Source organism: Salvelinus alpinus, chromosome 23 (assembly GCF_045679555.1).
Source record: "Salvelinus alpinus chromosome 23, SLU_Salpinus.1, whole genome shotgun sequence".
NCBI classification, from domain to species: Eukaryota; Metazoa; Chordata; class Actinopteri; order Salmoniformes; family Salmonidae; genus Salvelinus; species Salvelinus alpinus.
The window spans coordinates 47,768,863-47,787,728 of record NC_092108.1 but is presented as its reverse complement, the minus strand read 5'-3'; the positions used below and the strand labels follow the sequence as shown (position 1 = coordinate 47,787,728).

The 18,866-nt window shown below is 43.0% G+C and overlaps 1 protein-coding gene across 1 annotated transcript in view; it reads right to left on the bottom strand.

Annotated features, from left to right (window-relative positions):
• The window catches only part of myo10 (myosin X), a 271,259-nt gene that overhangs the window by 192,917 nt on the left and 59,476 nt on the right, over positions 1–18,866 (bottom strand). The window contains exon 2 of the mRNA XM_071362598.1: positions 7,047–7,145. Coding sequence (XP_071218699.1) covers positions 7,047–7,145 — 99 coding nt within the window. The remainder of the gene's footprint in view (positions 1–7,046; positions 7,146–18,866) is intronic.

Here is an 18,866-nt window from a genome sequence, read left to right as displayed (position 1 = left end):
TATCTAGAGCATTGGTGACTGTAACTGTGTTGCAGGCAATAATTTAATTTCTCTTTATTTTGCAGACATTTACTGACACCGACCATATTCAGCGGGTGTTGAACGTTCGTAAATTCATCAGTTATTCTGCGTGAGAGTGCTCTGAAATCGGAGTAGATAGCCAGAATTAACATTTACATTACATTACATTTACATTTAAGTCATTTAGCAGACGCTCTTATCCAGAGCGACTTACAAATTGGTGCATTCACCTTATGATATCCAGTGGAACAACCACTTTACAATAGTGCATCTAACTCTTTTAAGGGGGGGGGGGGTTAGAAGGATTACTTTATCCTATCCTAGGTATTCCTTAAAGAGGTGGGGTTTCAGGTGTCTCCGGAAGGTGGTGATTGACTCCGCTGACCTGGCGTCGTGAGGGAGTTTGTTCCACCATTGGGGTGCCAGAGCAGCGAACAGTTTTGACTGGGCTGAGCGGGAACTGTACTTCCTCAGAGGTAGGGAGGCGAGCAGGCCAGAGGTGGATGAACGCAGTGCCCTTGTTTGGGTGTAGGGCCTGATCAGAGCCTGAAGGTACGGAGGTGCTGTTCCCCTCACAGCTCCGTAGGCAAGCACCATGGTCTTGTAGCGGATGCGAGCTTCAACTGGAAGCCAGTGGAGAGAGCGGAGGAGCGGGGTGACGTGAGAGAACTTGGGAAAGTTGAACACCAGACGGGCTGCGGCGTTCTGGATGAGTTGTAGGGGTTTAATGGCACAGGCAGGGAGCCCAGCCAACAGCGAGTTGCAGTAATCCAGACGGGAGATGACAAGTGCCTGGATTAGGACCTGCGCCGCTTCCTGCGTGAGGCAGGGTCGTACTCTGCGAATGTTGTAGAGCATGAACCTACAGGAACGGGTCACCGCCTTGATGTTAGTTGAGAACGACAGGGTGTTGTCCAGGATCACGCCAAGGTTCTTAGCACTCTGGGAGGAGGACACAATGGAGTTGTCAACCGTGATGGCGAGATCATGGAACGGGCAGTCCTTCCCCGGGAGGAAGAGCAGCTCCGTCTTGCCGAGGTTCAGCTTGAGGTGGTGATCCGTCATCCACACTGATATGTCTGCCAGACATGCAGAGATGCGATTCACCACCTGGTTATCAGAGGGGGGAAAGGAGAAGATTAATTGTGTGTCGTCTGCATAGCAATGATAGGAGAGACCATGTGAGGATATGACAGAGCCAAGTGACTTGGTGTATAGCGAGAATAGGAGAGGGCCTAGAACAGAGCCCTGGGGGACACCAGTGGTGAGAGCACGTGGTGCGGAGACAGATTCTCGCCACGCCACCTGGTAGGAGCGACCTGTCAGGTAGGACGCAATCCAAGCGTGGGCCGCGCCGGAGATGCCCAGCTCGGAGAGGGTGGAGAGGAGGATCTGATGGTTCACAGTATCAAAGGCAGCCGATAGGTCTAGAAGGATGAGAGCAGAGGAGAGAGAGTTAGCTTTAGCAGTGCGGAGCGCCTCCGTGACACAGAGAAGAGCAGTCTCAGTTGAATGACTAGTCTTGAAACCTGACTGATTTGGATCAAGAAGGTCATTCTGAGAGAGATAGCAGGAGAGCTGGCCAAGGACGGCACGTTCAAGAGTTTTGGAGAGAAAAGAAAGAAGGGATACTGGTCTGTAGTTGTTGACATCGGAGGGATCGAGTGTAGGTTTTTTCAGAAGGGGTGCAACTCTCGCTCTCTTGAAGACGGAAGGGACGTAGCCAGCGGTCAAGGATGAGTTGATGAGCGAGGTGAGGTAAGGGAGAAGGTCTCCGGAAATGGTCTGGAGAAGAGAGGAGGGGATAGGGTCAAGCGGGCAGGTTGTTGGGCGGCCGGCCGTCACAAGACGCGAGATTTCATCTGGAGAGAGAGGGGAGAAAGAGGTCAAAGCACAGGGTAGGGCAGTGTGAGCAGAACCAGCGGTGTCGTTTGACTTAGCAAACGAGGATCGGATGTCGTCGACCTTCTTTTCAAAATGGTTGACGAAGTCATCAGCAGAGAGGGAGGAGGGGGGAGGAGGGGGAGGAGGATTCAGGAGGGAGGAGAAGGTGGCAAAGAGCTTCCTAGGGTTAGAGGCAGATGCTTGGAATTTAGAGTGGTAGAAATTGGCTTTAGCAGCAGAGACAGAAGAGGAGAATATAGAGAGGAGGGAGTGAAAGGATGCCAGGTCCGCAGGGAGGCGAGTTTTCCTCCATTTCCGCTCGGCTGCCCGGAGCCCTGTTCTGTGAGCTCGCAATGAGTCGTCGAGCCACGGAGCAGGAGGGGAGGACCGAGCCGGCCTGGAGGATAATTAATTAACAATTAATTATTATAGATTAGATTAACAATGCCCATTGAAACACACAAGGACTATACCACTTAGCTAAGAATTATGTGAATAATCAAGTCAATAAATGTTTGGTAGCAGATAGTAAATATACTTTCTGGCAAGTTTGATGTATTAGTAGCCAACTAACAATAGGTAAGTAGCTAACATACTTGTACATACTGTAATGCTATGTGGTTCGTAAGGATAGCGTAGCTAACAAATTGTCAGACAAAATAATCTGTAACGTAACTTATTTGAAAAGTCAATACTTTATTACATTGCTCAACATTTTCTTAACATTTGTCATAATTAGTTAAAGCAATGAATTTGTATCCGCTCTCGTCGGACTTCGGCTGCATATTTTCCGCCATTTTCTTCAAATCTGAAAACCACGCACATTTTCTGGAGAATTGCATTATGGGCCCTAAAAGCACAGAAATAGTGTCTACTGCATGTATACTTTGTATTTTGGCGAATTTAGTACAACATCCGGGAACTTTTGGCATACTAACTATATCCATACTATGACCAATAAGCATACTATATACTCAATTTGCGTCACAAATAGTATGGTTAGTGCGGTTAGTATAAGTATTCGAACTTAGTTTAAGACTAAAACTATACCTAAAATATCTGACAAAATTAACACGGGTTTAAAGGGGAAGTTCGGGATTTTACAAGTTGATGTTAGATGTTGCCTCACCCTCAGGGTAGTCTACTGGCCAGGAGGAACCATGCTTCGGTTTTCTGTAAATAGCCACTACAAAATTCAGCTAACTTTATCCACATTAGCTAAACATCTAAATGGGAGTGATAGGGGGATGTGTACAATTGTCAGAATTTCATGGCCAAATCAACTGAAATCAATTCAAATCAACTCCATACTTGGTTTGTTTTGGCCATTAATTAAAAGGCAAACACATGCCTTTATCACTTCCATTGATTGCTAGCTAGTGGTGGCTAAAGTTCGCCGAAGTTTGGGAAATGGCCAAATTTAGATTTCCGCCTAAATAGACATACCCAAAAGTAACTGCTATTCATGTGTAATTACATGATTCTGACATGCCAATACTTGGTATATTTGGAAAGAAAACATCTGGGAGTTTATGAGGAAATGATCAGAAGATAGATAGGAGTTACATAGTTCAGAATACATAAGATCAAGCACACACAAAATAACATTTATTTTTATTTTTAAAGGAATCTTTCATTGACAACATAAAAGTGAATTATTGATGCCCAGAGCTGGAAACACATCAGATGACTTCCACAATGTGAACAATATCAGAAAAAAATGGGATTGATAGACCTAACAACTAGAAATGGGCAGATGTTTTAGTAAGTGGTGTCAAGTGTGGTCACGGGACGTTTCCAAGTGTCCCTAAACCTCTCCAAAGTGGCATATGTAAGTAAATTAGATAATTCCAGTGCTATTACATATTTGCAATCCCTAAATGCTATTTGTTCAGTATAAAAACACAATTTCTACCATATCAACCTCACTTAAACAGCTCCAACAATCGTCTTACTTTCAGCCATTCATCAGTCATTTGTGTAAGTGTGCATGTTGAGTGTCCTTCACTAAAAGCGTGCTGAAAGTCAGTTGTTAATTTGTTTACTGTGAAATAGCATTGTATCTGGTTAAACACAATTTTTTCCAAAAGTTTACTAAGGGTTGGTAACGGGGTGATTGGTTGACTATTTGAGCCAGTAAAGGGGGCTTTACTATTCTTGGGTAGCGGAATTACTTTTTCTTTCCTCCAGACCCGAGGGCACACACTATCCTGTAGGCTTAGATCGAAGAGATGGCAAAAATGATTGGTAATATTGTGGCAATGTTAGCCAGTTGAGCTAAAGCCTGCATGTCTTGGGCTAGTAACCGAAAGGTTGCTGGATCGAATCCCCGAGCTGACAAGGTAAAAATCTGTTGTTCTGCCCCTGAGCAAGGCAGTTAACCCAGTGTTCCCCGGTCGCCGATGATGTGGATGTCAATTAAGGCAGCCCCCCACACCTCTCTGATTCAGAGGGGTTGGGTTAAATGCGGAAGACACATTTCAGTTGAATGCATTCAGTTGTACAACTAACTAGGTACCCCCCTTTCCTTTATTGAGGTTTCAGTCAAGGTGAATCCTCACACAAGCATGGTTCACCACCCACCTCCGTTACGGTGGCTAAATTCGTTGACAGGACTTTGTGAACTTCAGTGGCATCAATTCCCTCTTTCTAAGGTGTTGTTAGCAACTGATCTCTAGGGAGTCAAACCCAACAGCCTTAAATCACAAACCCAACAGTGTTTTGAGTTGTGGGTAAGTATAACCCAAAGTACACACCAAAACACAGGGGTGTTCAAAGTGACCTTACAGAGTGTTTAATAAGCAGTAAACCAGGCATTTCAAGAGCCTGTCCACAGCGTTTTATGGGTGTATCAGCCTGCACTACCAGTATGCTCTTCCCTGTATGCTGGTTGCCTCCTCTGTAGTGCTCATCATTAAACCATTGTTAGTCACGTAAGAAAAACACTCTTCAAGTAAACCATTGTCAGTCATGTAAGAAAAACACTCTTCAAGTAACCTATATTGAGTTTTATAGGCATAGTAGTGTCCAGCCTTTATTTGAGTCCTTTCCAGGACCATCCTCTTTAGAGAAATCATGCTTTATACGTTGCAACAACAAAAACACTTTTTTCCCCCAGTCTGAATATTCCTTAAACATAGTTGATCATTTTGGCCTTAGAATTTCAAATTCCATTGGTTAATTCGATTTTTTGCGCTTTGACCCATAAACGAGCTACAAACCTGTCTATCCCTTGTTTTCACAATACAGTGGGGAGAACAAGTATTTGATACACTGCCGATTTTGCAGGTTTTCCTACTTACAAAGCATGTAGAGGTCTGTAATTTTTATCATAGGTACACTTCAACTATGAGAGACGGAATCTAAAACAAAAATCCAGAAAATCACATTGTATGATTTTTAAGTAATTAATTTGCATTTTATTGCATGACATAAGTATTTGATACATCAGAAAAGCAGAACTTAATATTTGGTAGAGAAACCTTTGTTTGCAATTACAGAGATCATACGTTTCCTGTAGTTCTTGACTAGGTTTGCACACACTGCAGCAGGGATTTTGGCCCACTCCTCCCTACAGATCATCTCCAGATCCTTCAGGTTTCGGGGCTGTCGCTGGGCAATACGGACTTTCAGCTCCCTCCAAAGATTTTCTATTGGGTTCAGGTCTGGAGACTGGCTAGGCCACTCCAGGACCTTGAGATGCTTCTTACGGAGCCACTCCTTAGTTGCCCTGGCTGTGTGTTTTGGGTCGTTGTCATGCTGGAAGACCCAGCCATGACCCATCTTCAATGCTCTTACTGAGGGAAGGAGGTTGTTGGCCAAGATCTCGCGATACATGACCCCATCCATCCTCTCCTCAATACAGTGCAGTCGTCCTGTCCCCTTTGCAGAAAAGCATCCCCAAAGAATGATGTTTCCACCTCCATGCTTCACGGTTGGGATGGTGTTCTTGGGGTTGTACTCATCCTTCTTCTTCCTCCAAACACGGTGAGTGGAGTTTAGACCAAAAAGCTCTATTTTTGTCTCATCAGACCACATGACCTTCTCCCATTCCTCCTCTGGATCATCCAGATGGTCATTGGCAAACTTCAGACGGGCCTGGACATGCGCTGGCTTGAGCAGGGGGACCTTGCGTGCGCTGCAGGATTTTAATCCATGACGGCGTAGTGTGTTACTAATGGTTTTCTTTGAGACTGTGGTCCCAGCTCTCTTCAGGTCATTGACCAGGTCCTGCCGTGTAGTTCTGGGCTGATCCCTCACCTTCCTCATGATCATTGATGCCCCACGAGGTGAGATCTTGCATGGAGCCCCAGACCGAGGGTGATTGACCGTCATCTTGAACTTCTTCCATTTTCTAATAATTGCGCCAACAGTTGTTGCCTTCTCACCAAGCTGCTTGCCTATTGTCCTGTAGCCCATCCCAGCCTTGTGCAGGTCTACAATTCTATCCCTGATGTCCTTACACAGCTCTCTGGTCATGGCCATTGTGGAGAGGTTGGAGTCTGTTTGATTGAGTGTGTGGACAGGTGTCTTTTATACTGGTAACGAGTTCAAACAGGTGCAGTTAATACAGGTAATGAGTGGAGAACAGGAGGGCTTCTTAAAGAAAAACTAACAGGTCTGTGAGAGCCGGAATTCTTACTGGTTGGTAGGTGATCAAATACTTACGTCATGCAATAAAATGCAAATGAATTACTTAAAAATCATACAATGTAATTTTCTGGATTTTTGTTTTAGATTCCGTCTCTCACAGTTGAAGTGTACCTATGATAAAAATTACAGACCTCTACATGCTTTGTAAGTAGGAAAACCTGCAAAATTGGCAGTGTATCAAATACTTGTTCTCCCCACTGTATATGCATTAAAGCATTAAAAAAGGGGTTACTAGATTCTGAAATGACATCTCTTCCTTTTTTTCCCCAAGATCTGCTGCCCTGTGTTTATAACATTTTATGTATATTGACTGCCAGATACTTTCAATGCAGGCAAGGTTGGGAAAAAGGGGGATCCCAACCAATAAATACAGAATTCTGGCAGCCCCAAAAGTAGGTAAGCACATTCTTGAGGTGTTGTCAGATGTGTATCGTAACTCACTTGGGTGAATCATTTTGTCTTTAAAAAGGGGAGTGTTATGGTCTTACCTGTCCATATTCAGTAGCGAAAACCACCACTCCTCCAGAGCAAGAGGAAACAGTGCTGGGGAGGTACTGTTCTTCCTCGCGTAACCACACACGAGCGCCCTGTGTAAAAAAGACAAATAGTCACCATTGAGACTAGTGTCTCTTTTTCAAGGGAGCACTGCATACACAATTTCATAGAACAAAAAAATTGAATACTATAGAATAAAGTAAAATACAGCACAACACAAATTTTACAAATAGCGCAAATTACTAAATTACTGTAAATTCACATGGCCATACTTCCTAGACTCGTATTCACTCAGCAACTGGAACGTCTTAATAGGAACATTAAACAACTGGAAAGTAAGGTTCCTAAACTTGTAATGAATATAATCAACTGATATAATCTTGCAAAACTCAACATCACAGACCACAACATCAAACAATCAAAAAACGAACTTTTAGTATAGCAAAAAACAAACTGCCCAGTTATAACAATAAAATCACACTGGTCTTTGTTTTATCACCTCAGATATACAGTACCAGTCAAAAGTTTGGACACACCAACTCATTCAAGGGTTTTCCTTTATTCATACTATTTTCTACATTGTAGAATAATAGTGAAGACATCAAAACCATGAAATAACGAGTGACGAAATAACGAATAACGAATGAGATTTGAGATTCTTCAAAGTAGCCACCCATTGCCTTGATGACAGTGACTTTCAACGTGGCACTGTCATAGGATGACACCTTTCCAGCAAGCCAGTTCGTAAAATGTTTGCCCTGCTAGAGCTGCCCCGATTAACGCTACAGCATATAATGACATGCTAGACGATTCTGAGCTTCCAACTTTGTGGCAACAGTTTGGAGAACGCCCTTTCCTGTTTCCTGCATGACAATTCCCCAACAAAGCAAGGTCCATACAGAAATGGTTTGTCGAGATCGTTGTGGAAGAACTTGACTGGCCTGCACAGAGCCATAACCTCAACCCCATCGAAATCCTTTGGGATGAATTGGAATGCCAACTGCGAGCCAGACCTAACCAACTGACAACATCCGTGCCCGACCTCACTAATGCTCTTTTGGCTGAATGAAAGCAAGTCCCCGGAGCAATGTTTGAACTTCTAGTGGAAAGCCTTCCCAGAAGACTGGAGGCTGCTATGCCAGCAAAAGGGGGACCAACTCCATATTAATGCCCATGATTTTGGAATGAGATGTTCGACAACCGGTGTCCACATACTTTTGATCATGTAGTATAGCATTTAGCAAAAAAAAACATGATTACTTGTCTCTCTGAAATGAAACCATCAAGTGATAGACATGTATTTGTTTAAAATCTGTCATTGAACAACCCCATTCCATGATTAGATAGTGAAAAAACACACCAATATCTTTCAAATCAAATCAAATGGTATTTGTCACATGCGCCGAATACAACAGGTGTAGACCTTACCGGGAAATGCTTACTTAAAAGCCCTTAACCAACAATGCAGTTCAAGAAATAGAGTTAAGAAAATATTTACAAATAAACTAAAGTACATTTTTTAAATAAAAGTAACACAATAAAATAACAATAACGAGGCAATATAGAACCGATTCAATGTGCGGGGGTACAGGTTAGTCGAGACAAAGTCGAGACAATTTCTACATGTAGGTAGGGGTAAAGTGACTATGCATTGATAATAAAGGGTGAGAAGCAGCAGTGTAAAAACAAAATCAAAGGGGGGGGGGGGGGGGGGGTCAATGTAAATAGTCCGGGTGTGTAACGGGTGTCGTCGTCGGAAGAGACCAAGGCGCAGCGTTCTTTGAGTTCTACATAATTGAATAATGAAGTGAAACTTAGAAAGGACTAAACAATAAAGAATAACAACGACCGAACAGCTTCGATGTGTAAACTTCCTGCACACAAACAAAGAACAAGATCCCACACAGAAGGAGGGAAAAGGGCTGCCTAAGTATGAGCCCCAATCAGAGACAACGATAGACAGCTGCCTCTGATTGGGAACCACACTCGGCCAGAAACAAAGAAACACAAAACCTAGAAATAAAGAACATAGAATGCCCACCCAAATCACACCCTGACCAAACCAAATAGAGACTAAAAAAGGCTCTCTAAGGTCAGGGCGTGACAGGGTGGCCATTTGATTAATTGTTCAGCAGTCTTATGGCTTGGGGTGACTGTAGGTGGATTAATAATTTCTTTAAACAATAAAATATAATTTACCCACATTTCTGAAAATGTATACGTGCATTCAGAAAGTATTCGGACCCCTTGACTATTTTCAAATTTTGTAACGTTACAGCCTTATTCTAAACTGAATTAAATAAATAAAAATCCTCATCAATCTACACACAACACCCCATAATGACAAAGTAAAAACAGGTTTGGAGAAATATTTACAAATATATAAAAAAAATATAAAAAAATACCTTATTTACATAAGTATTCATACCCTTTGGTATGAGACTCGAAATTGAGCTCAAGTGCATCCTGTTTCCATTGATCATCCTTGAGATGTTTCTAAAACTTGATTGGAGTCCACCTTTGGTCAATTCAAATGATTGGACATGATTTGGAAAGGCACACGCCTGTGTATATAAGGTCCCACAGTTGACAGTGCATGTCAGAGCAAAAACTAAGTCATGAGGTCAAAGAAATTGTCAGTAGAGCTCCGAGACAGGATGGTGTTGAGGCACAGATCTGGGCAAGGGTAACAACAACAACAAAAACACAGTGGCCTCCATCATTCTTAAATGGAAGAAGTTTGGAAACACCAACATTTTTCCTAGAGCTGACCAAACTGAGCAATCGGGGGAGAAGTGCTTTGGTCAGGGAAGTGACCAAGAACCCGATGGTCACTCTGACTGAGCTCAAGAGTTCCTCTGTGCAGATGGCGGAGATGGCAGAACCTTCCATAAGGACAAACATCTCTGCAGCACTCCACCAATCAGGCCTTTATGGTAGAGCGGGCAGACGGAAGCCACTCCTCAGTAAAAGGCACCTAAAGGACTCTCAGACAATGAGAAACAAGATTCTCTGGTCTGATGAAACCAAGATTGGACTCTTTGGACTGAAAGTCTCGAGGAAATCTGGCACCATCCCTACGGTGAAGCATGGTGGTGGCAGGCATCATGCTGTGGGGATGTTTTTCAGCGTCAGGGACTGGGAGACCAGTCAGGATTGAGGAAAAGATTAATGGAGCAAAGTACAGAAAGATCCTTGATGAAAATCTGCTCCAGAGCGCTCAGGACCTCGGACTGGGGCAAAGGTTCACCTTCCAACAGGACAACGACTCTAAGCACACAGCCAAGACAACGCAGGAGTGGCTTTAGGACAAGTCTCTGAATGTCCTTAAGTGGCCCAGCCAGAGCCCGGACTTGAACACGATCGAACATCTCTGGAGAGACCTAAAAATAGCTGTGCAGTGACACTCCTCTTCCAATCTGACATAGCTTGAGAGAATATGCAGAGAAGAATGGGAGAAACTAAATTCAGGTGTGCCAAGCTTGTAGTGTCATACCCAAGAAGACCCGAGGCTGTAATCGCTGCTAAAGATGCTTCAACAAAGTACTGTGTAAAAGTCTGAATACTTATGTAAATGTGATATTTCATTTTTTAAATATTTTTTTAATACATTTGCAAACATTTCTAAAAACCTGATTTTGCTTTGTCATTATGGGGTATTGTGTGTGGATTGATGAGGGGGGGAAATGATTTCATCCATTTTAGAATAAGGCTGTAAAATCAAGGGGTCTGAAAACATTCCGAATGCACTGTATATAGCATTTTGGAATGAAACTCTTACACATTGCAGCTTTGAACTTCTGAACCCCCTTACACGGAATGCTCATTATCAAAAACTCCCGTGTATGTCACAGCGGCTGATGACTAATCGCTTTTGACAGGCAGCTGCATTGCCCTCTCTGCATAGCGTTGACCTTTCCCTTAGCCAATAGGGTCACAGCTGTCGGGAACTGGGAAACGTATTACGGATTCAGGTTACAGGAGGTTTATACCTGGGGCACACTTCAGCACACTCAGGAGAGCAGTAAACATTGTCGTATATTGAGGCCTTTAATGAGCGTGGACGATTGTGGTGGAACACTACTTCCGAAGAGGCTTCTATCTAATGTGACCTAGAGGTTTTGTGCTTTTTTTGTTGTTGTGAATGTTCACATCTTTACAGCTGGATAATTACTAATTACTCAAGTTGTTTTTTTCTCCGTGAGCCCAACTTGGAACTGGCAACCCACTGGACATACGTTTTTACTGGGTGTATATGAACAGAAGTAGAAGTGTGTCAAATATTACTGTTCTCAAATGTTTAATTCCAGCTGATCGGAGGTCTCTTTAGCTATTCACCGCCTGATGCCAAAGCTACACTTGGGATATGAAAAACTGATCCTAGATAAGAGCTTATAGAGGCAATCTCTGCCAAGAGCGATCCACTGCCCTCACTTTGACTCTCAGACAACGAGTTTCACTTTGCACATACTATGACCACTATCAGTCAGGCAGTCAATAATCTCATATCTTTGAATTAAATGAAAATTAATGGATGTCGTTCTTTTTTTCTTCTGTTTTAAGCTCAAGCTGCCCTCTAGCAGTTCCCCCCTGCCCATGAAGAGAGTAGCTTTGTACCAAACCAAATAACTAGGAGGCCTCCGGTGATGCCTCTTAAATGCATAGCCATATGTGTGCTGTACCCATTAGTGTGACCGGCCAATGTTAATGAGAAAAACATACTGCGCTTTTTGAAGAATGGTTTGGCAAGGGCCAGGGGGGTCCCCCTATTGAACTGAGCCAATGATTGACCCCTGACCCCTGACCAATAAGCCCTACACCTGACTGACTATGATGACTAGCTGAGTTCTGTCTGAACCGGCATCTGACTGAGAAGAGATGAAAGGAAGAGAGAGATAGAGAGGAATTCCAACTGTTCCCCCTTCACCTACCCACCCACCCAGCCAACCACCAACCCACACAGGTTGCATGTCTACCCTATCAGCAGTGTATCAATGGAGAGCAGTAAGTTGTTCTAATCTAAACCCTCGACAGACTCCCGCTGAAGAGAGAAAACACACACGTTAGAAGAACAAGGGATCACCTAGGAAGAGATAAATCTGGACTACAGGGGAAACTCATAAAGGAACACATCTTTCGATATGAGAAATGTGACTGATTAACTTTATTCAAAGCAATAGGATTTCAGAGATTTTAGAGAAAAATAAGTATTTTAAAATTAGTTTACAAAACATTAAGAGCACCTGCTCTTTATATGATATACAGTGCCTTGCAAAAGTATTCATCCCCCGTGGCGTTTTAATATTTTTTTTTGCATTACAACATGTAATTTAAATGGATTTTTATTTGGACCTCATGTGATGGACATACACAAAATAATCCAAATTGGTGAAGTGAAATGAAAAAAAATAATTAGTAAAAAAAAAAAATCTATGTAAAAACGGAAAGATGGTGCGTGCATATGTATTCACACCCTTTGCTATGGAGCCCCTAAATATGATCTGGTGCAACCAATTACCTTCAGAAGTCACATAATTAGTTAAATAAAGTCTACCTGTGTGCAATCTAAGTGTCACATGATCTGTCACACGATCTCAGTATATATATATATACAGTGGGGAGAACAAGTATTTGATACACTGCCGATTTTGCAGGTTTTCCTACTTACAAAGCATGTAGAGGTCTGTACTTTTTATCATAGGTACACTTCAACTGTGAGAGACGGAATCTAAAACAAAAATCCAGAAAATTACATTGTATGATTTTTAAGTAATTCATTTGCATTTTATTGCATGACGTAAGTATTTGATCACCTACCAACCAGTAAGAATTCCGGCTCTCACAGACCTGTTAGTTTTTCTTTAAGAAGCCCTCCTGTTCTCCACTCATTACCTGTATTAACTGCACCTGTTTGAACTCGTTACCAGTATAAAAGACACCTGTCCACACACTCAATCAAACAGACTCCAACCTCTCCACAATGGCCATGACCAGAGAGCTGTGTAAGGACATCAGGGATAGAATTGTAGACCTGCACAAGGCTGGGATGGGCTACAGGACAATAGGCAAGCAGCTTGGTGAGAAGGCAACAACTGTTGGCGCAATTATTAGAAAATGGAAGAAGTTCAAGATGACGGTCAATCACCCTCGGTCTGGGGCTCCATGCAAGATCTCACCTCGTGGGGCATCAATGATCATGAGGAAGGTGAGGGATCAGCCCAGAACTACACGGCAGGACCTGGTCAATGACCTGAAGAGAGCTGGGACCACAGTCTCAAAGAAAACCATTAGTAACACACTACGCCGTCATGGATTAAAATCCTGCAGCGCACGCAAGGTCCCCCTGCTCAAGCCAGCGCATGTCCAGGCCCGTCTGAAGTTTGCCAATGACCATCTGGATGATCCAGAGGAGGAATGGGAGAAGGTCATGTGGTCTGATGAGACAAAAATAGAGCTTTTTGGTCTAAACCCCACTCACCGTGTTTGGAGGAAGAAGAAGGATGAGTACAACCCCAAGAACACCATCCCAACCGTGAAGCATGGAGGTGGAAACATCATTCTTTGGGGATGCTTTTCTGCAAAGGGGACAGGACGACTGCACTGTATTGAGGAGAGGATGGATGGGGTCATGTATCGCGAGATCTTGGCCAACAACCTCCTTCCCTCAGTAAGAGCATTGAAGATGGGTCATGGCTGGGTCTTCCAGCATGACAACGACCCAAAACACACAGCCAGGGCAACTAAGGAGTGGCTCCGTAAGAAGCATCTCAAGGTCCTGGAGTGGCCTAGCCAGTCTCCAGACCTGAACCCAATAGAAAATCTTTGGAGGGAGCTGAAAGTCTGTATTGCCCAGCGACAGCCCCGAAACCTGAAGGATCTGGAGATGATCTGTAGGGAGGAGTGGGCCAAAATCCCTGCTGCAGTGTGTGCAAACCTAGTCAAGAACTACAGGAAACGTATGATCTCTGTAATTGCAAACAAAGGTTTCTCTACCAAATATTAAGTTCTGCTTTTCTGATGTATCAAATACTTATGTCATGCAATAAAATGCAAATTAATTACTTAAAAATCATACAATGTGATTTTCTGGATTTTTGTTTTAGATTCCGTCTCTCATAGTTGAAGTGTACCTATGATAAAAATTACAGACCTCTACATGCTTTGTAAGTAGGAGAACCTGCAAAATCGGCAGTGTATCAAATACTTGTTCTCCCCACTGTATATATACACCTGTTCTGAAAGGCCCAAGAGTCTGCAACACCACCAAGCAAGGGGCACCACCAAGCAAGTGGCACCATGAAGACCAAGGAGCTCTCCAAACAGGTCAGGTACAAAGTTGTGGAGAAGTACAGATCAGGGTTGGGTTATAAGAAAATATCAGAAACTTTGAACATCCCACAGAGCACCATTAAATCCATTATTAAAAAATGGAAAGAATATGGCACCACAACAAACCTGCCAAGAAAGGGCCGCCCACCAAAACTCACAGACCAGGCAAGGAGGGCATTAATCAGATAGGCAACAAAGAGACCTAAGACAACCCTGAAGGAGCTGCAAAGCTCCACAGCGGAGATTGTAGTATCTGTCCATAGGACCACTTTAAGCCGTACACTCCACAGAGCTGGGCTTTATGGAAGAGTGGCCAGAAAAAAATCCATTACTTAAAGAAAAAAATAAGCAAACACGTTTGGTCTTCACCAAAAGGCATGTGGGACACTCCCCAAACATATGGAAGAAGGTACTCTGGTCAGATGAGACTACAATTTAGCTTTTTGGCCATCAAGTAAAACACTATGTCTGGCGCCAACCCAAAACCTCTCATCACCCCGAGAACACCATCCTTACAGTGAAGCATGGTGGTGGCAGGGACTGGGAACTGGGCAGAATTGAAGGAATGATGGATGGCGCTAAATACAGGGAAATTCTTGAGGGAAACCTGTTTCAGTCTTCCATTGATTTGACTGGGACGGAGGTCCGCCTTCCAGCAGGACAATGACCCTAAGCATTCTGCTAAAGCAATACTCGGGTGGTTTAAGGGGAAACATTTAAATGTCTTGGAATGGCCTAATCAAAGCCCAGACCTCAATCCAGTTGAGAATCTGTTGTATGACTTAAAGATTGCTGTACACTAGCGGAACCCATCCAACTTGAAGGAGCTGGAGCAGTTTTGCCTTGAAGAATGGGCGAAAATCCCAGTTTCTTGATGTGCCGAGCTTATAGAGAAGGTTGCTCTACAAAGTATTGACTTTGGGGGGGGTGAAAAGTTATGCACGCTCAAGTTCTGTTTTTTGTGCATTATTTCTTGTTTGTTTCACAATAAAAAATATGTTGCATCTTCAAAGTGGTAGGCGTGTTGTGAAAATCAAATGATACAAACCCCCCAAAAATCTATTTTAATTCCAGGTTGTAAGGCAACAAAATAGGAAAAATGCCAAGGGGGGTGAATACTTTTGCAAGCCACTGGTAGACTGATCAGGTGAATCCAGGTTAAAGCTATTATCTGTTATTAATGTTATTAATGTCACTTGTTAAATCCACTTCAATCAGTGTAGATGCAGGGGAGGAGACAGGTAAAATAAGGATTTCTAAGCCTAGAGACAATTGAGAGTTGCCTTTTTGAACAGGGTATGGTTGTAGGTGCCAGGCGCACGGGTTTGTGTCAAGAATTGCAACACTGCTGGGTTTTTCCACACTCAACAGTTTGCCATGTGTATCAAAAATGGGCCACCACCCAAAGGACATCCAACCAACTTGACACAATTGTGGGAAGCATTGGAGTTAACATGGGCCAGCATTCCTGTGGAACGTTTTTAATACCTTGTAGAGCCCATTCCCCGAAGAATTTAGGCTGGTCTGAGGTGCAAGCGGAGGAAGGCGTTCTTAATGTTTTGTATACTCAGTGTATATCACTGTATGAGAATAAACAGAATTGCTAAGGGAAAGTATTACGAGGTTTGCGGTGACTCACAAAATCAAACTATCTACAGTGCCTTCAGAAAGTATTCATACCCCTTGACTTATTCCACATTTTGTTATGCAACAGCCTGAATTCAAAATGGGCTTAATAGATTTCCTTCTCACCCATTGGAAAACAAAGTGAAAACATGAAATATCTCATTTACATAGGTATTCGCATACCTGAGCATCCATGTGAGAACCATCTTCGGCAGCGATTAAAGCTGTGAGTCTTTCTGGGTAAGTCTGTAAGAGTTTTGCACACCTGGATTGTATAACATTTTCCCATTATTATTTTCAAAATTATTCAAGCTTTGTCAAATTGGTTGTTGATAATTGCTAGACAACCATTCTCAAGTCTTGCCATAGATGTTCAAGCAGAGTTAAGTCAAAACTGTAACTCATCCACTCAGGAACATTCACTATCTTCTTGGTAAGCAACTCCAGTCTAGATTTGGCCTTGTGTTTTAGGTTATTGTCCTGCTGAAAGGTGAATTCATCTCCCCGTGTCTGGTGGAAAGCAGACTGAACCAGGGTTTCCTCTAGGAATTTGCCTGTGCTTAGCTCCATTCTGTTTGTTTTTTATCCTGAAAAACTCCCCAGTCCTTAACTATTTCAAGCATACCCATAACATGATGCAGCCAACACTATGCTTGCAAATATGGAGTGTGGTACTCACTAGTGTGTTTTATTGGATTTGTCCCAAAAATAACACTTCGTATTCAGGACAAAAAGTGAATTGCTTTGCCACATTTTTGAAATATTACTTAGGTGCCCTGTTGCAAACTGGATACATGTTTTGGAATATTTTTATTCTGTACAGGCTTCCTTATTTTCACTCTGTCAATTATGTTAGTATTGTGGACTAACTACAATTTTGTTGATCCGTCCTCAGTTTTCACCTATCACAACCATTAAACTCTGTAACTGTTTTAAACTCACCATTGGCCTCATGGCGAAATCCTTAAGCAGTTTCCTTCCTCTCCGTCAACTGAGTATCTTTCTAGGTAATAGGTGTATTGATACTCCATCCAAAGTGTAATTAATAACTTTGCAATGCTCAAAGGGATATTCAATGTTAGCATTCTTTGTGAGGCATTGGAAAACCTCCCTGGTTTTGTGGTTAAATCTGTGTTTGAAATTCACTGTTCGACTGAGGGACCTTACAGATAATTGTAATGGGGGGTACAGATATGAGGAAGTCATTCAAAAATCATGTTAAACATTATTATTGCACAGTCCATGCAACTTATTATGTGACTTGTTAAGCACATTTGTACTCCTGAATTTACATAACAAAGTGGGTTAAATAGTGGGTTGAGACTCAAGACATTTCAGCTTTTCAAAAACATAATTCCACTTTGACTTTATGGGGTATTGTGTGTAGGTCAGTGACAAAATAATCTAAATTGAATCCATTTAAATTCAGGCTGTAACACAACAAAATGTGGAAAAAGTCAAGGGGTGTGAATACTTTCTGAATGCACTGTAAACGTGTTACAAAATACTTTGTGCTAACATTAGTGTTAACAGTTATGTTAACTGTCGAAAAGTTATCCTGTGATGTCACAAAGGAACTCAGGTTTACTAATGACCTCCCACTGGCTCTGGAACTTCCGGCGCCAACAGAGATGGCCGCCTCACTTCGCGTTCCTAGGAAACTATGCAGTATTTTGTTTTTTTACGTGTTATTTCTCACATTGGTACCCCAGGTAATCTTAGGTTTTATTACATACAGTTGGGAGGAACTACTGGATATAAGAGCAACGTCAACTCACCATCATTACGACCAGGAATACGACTTTCCCGAAGCGGATCCTGTGTTTTGCCCACCACCCAGGACAATGGATTGGATCCCAGCCGGCGAACCGAAACAACGATGCCGTAAAAGGGGCAGACGAAGCGGTCTTCTGGTCAGGCTCCGGAGACGGGCACATCGCGCACCGCTCCCGAGCATACTACTCGCCAATGTCCAGTCTCTTGACAACAAGGTTGATGAAATCCGAGCAAGGGTAGCATTCCAGAGAGACATAAGAGACTGTAACGTTCTTTGCTTCACGGAAACATGGCTCACTCGAGACACACTATCGGAGTCGGTATAGCCAGCTGGTTTCTTCACGCATCGCGCCGACAGAAACAAGCATCTTTCTGGTAAGAAGAGGGGCGGGGGTGTATGCTTTATGATTAACGAGACGTGGTGTGATCATAACAACATACAGGAACTCAAGTCCTTCTGTTCACCTGATCTAGAATTCCTCACAATCAAATGTCGACCGCATTATCTACCAAGAGAATTATCTTCGATTACAATCACAGCCGCATATATTCCCCCCCAAGCAGACACATCGATGGCCCTGAACGAACTTTATTTGACTCTATGTAAACTGGAAACCACATATCCTGAGGCTGCATTCATTGTAGCTGAGGATTTTAACAAGGTTAATCTGAAAACAAGACTCCTTAAATTCTATCAGCATATCAATTGTGCTACCAGGGCTGGTAAAACCCTGGATCATTGTTATTCCAACTTCCGCGACGCATATAAGGCTCTCCCCCGCCCTCCTTTCGGGAAAGCTGACCACGACTCCATTTTGTTGCTCCCTGCCTATAGACAGAGACCAAAACAGGAAGCTCCCACGCTCAGGTCTGTTCAACGATGGTCTGACCAATCTGATTCCGCGCTTCAAGATTGCTTCGATCACGTGGATTGAGAAATGTTCCGCATTGCGTCAAACAACAACATTGATGAATACGCTGATTCAGTGAGCAAGTTTATTAGCAAGATGTCGTACCCACAGCAACTATTAAAACATTCCCAAACCAGAAACCGTGGATTGATGGCAGCATTCGCGCGAAAC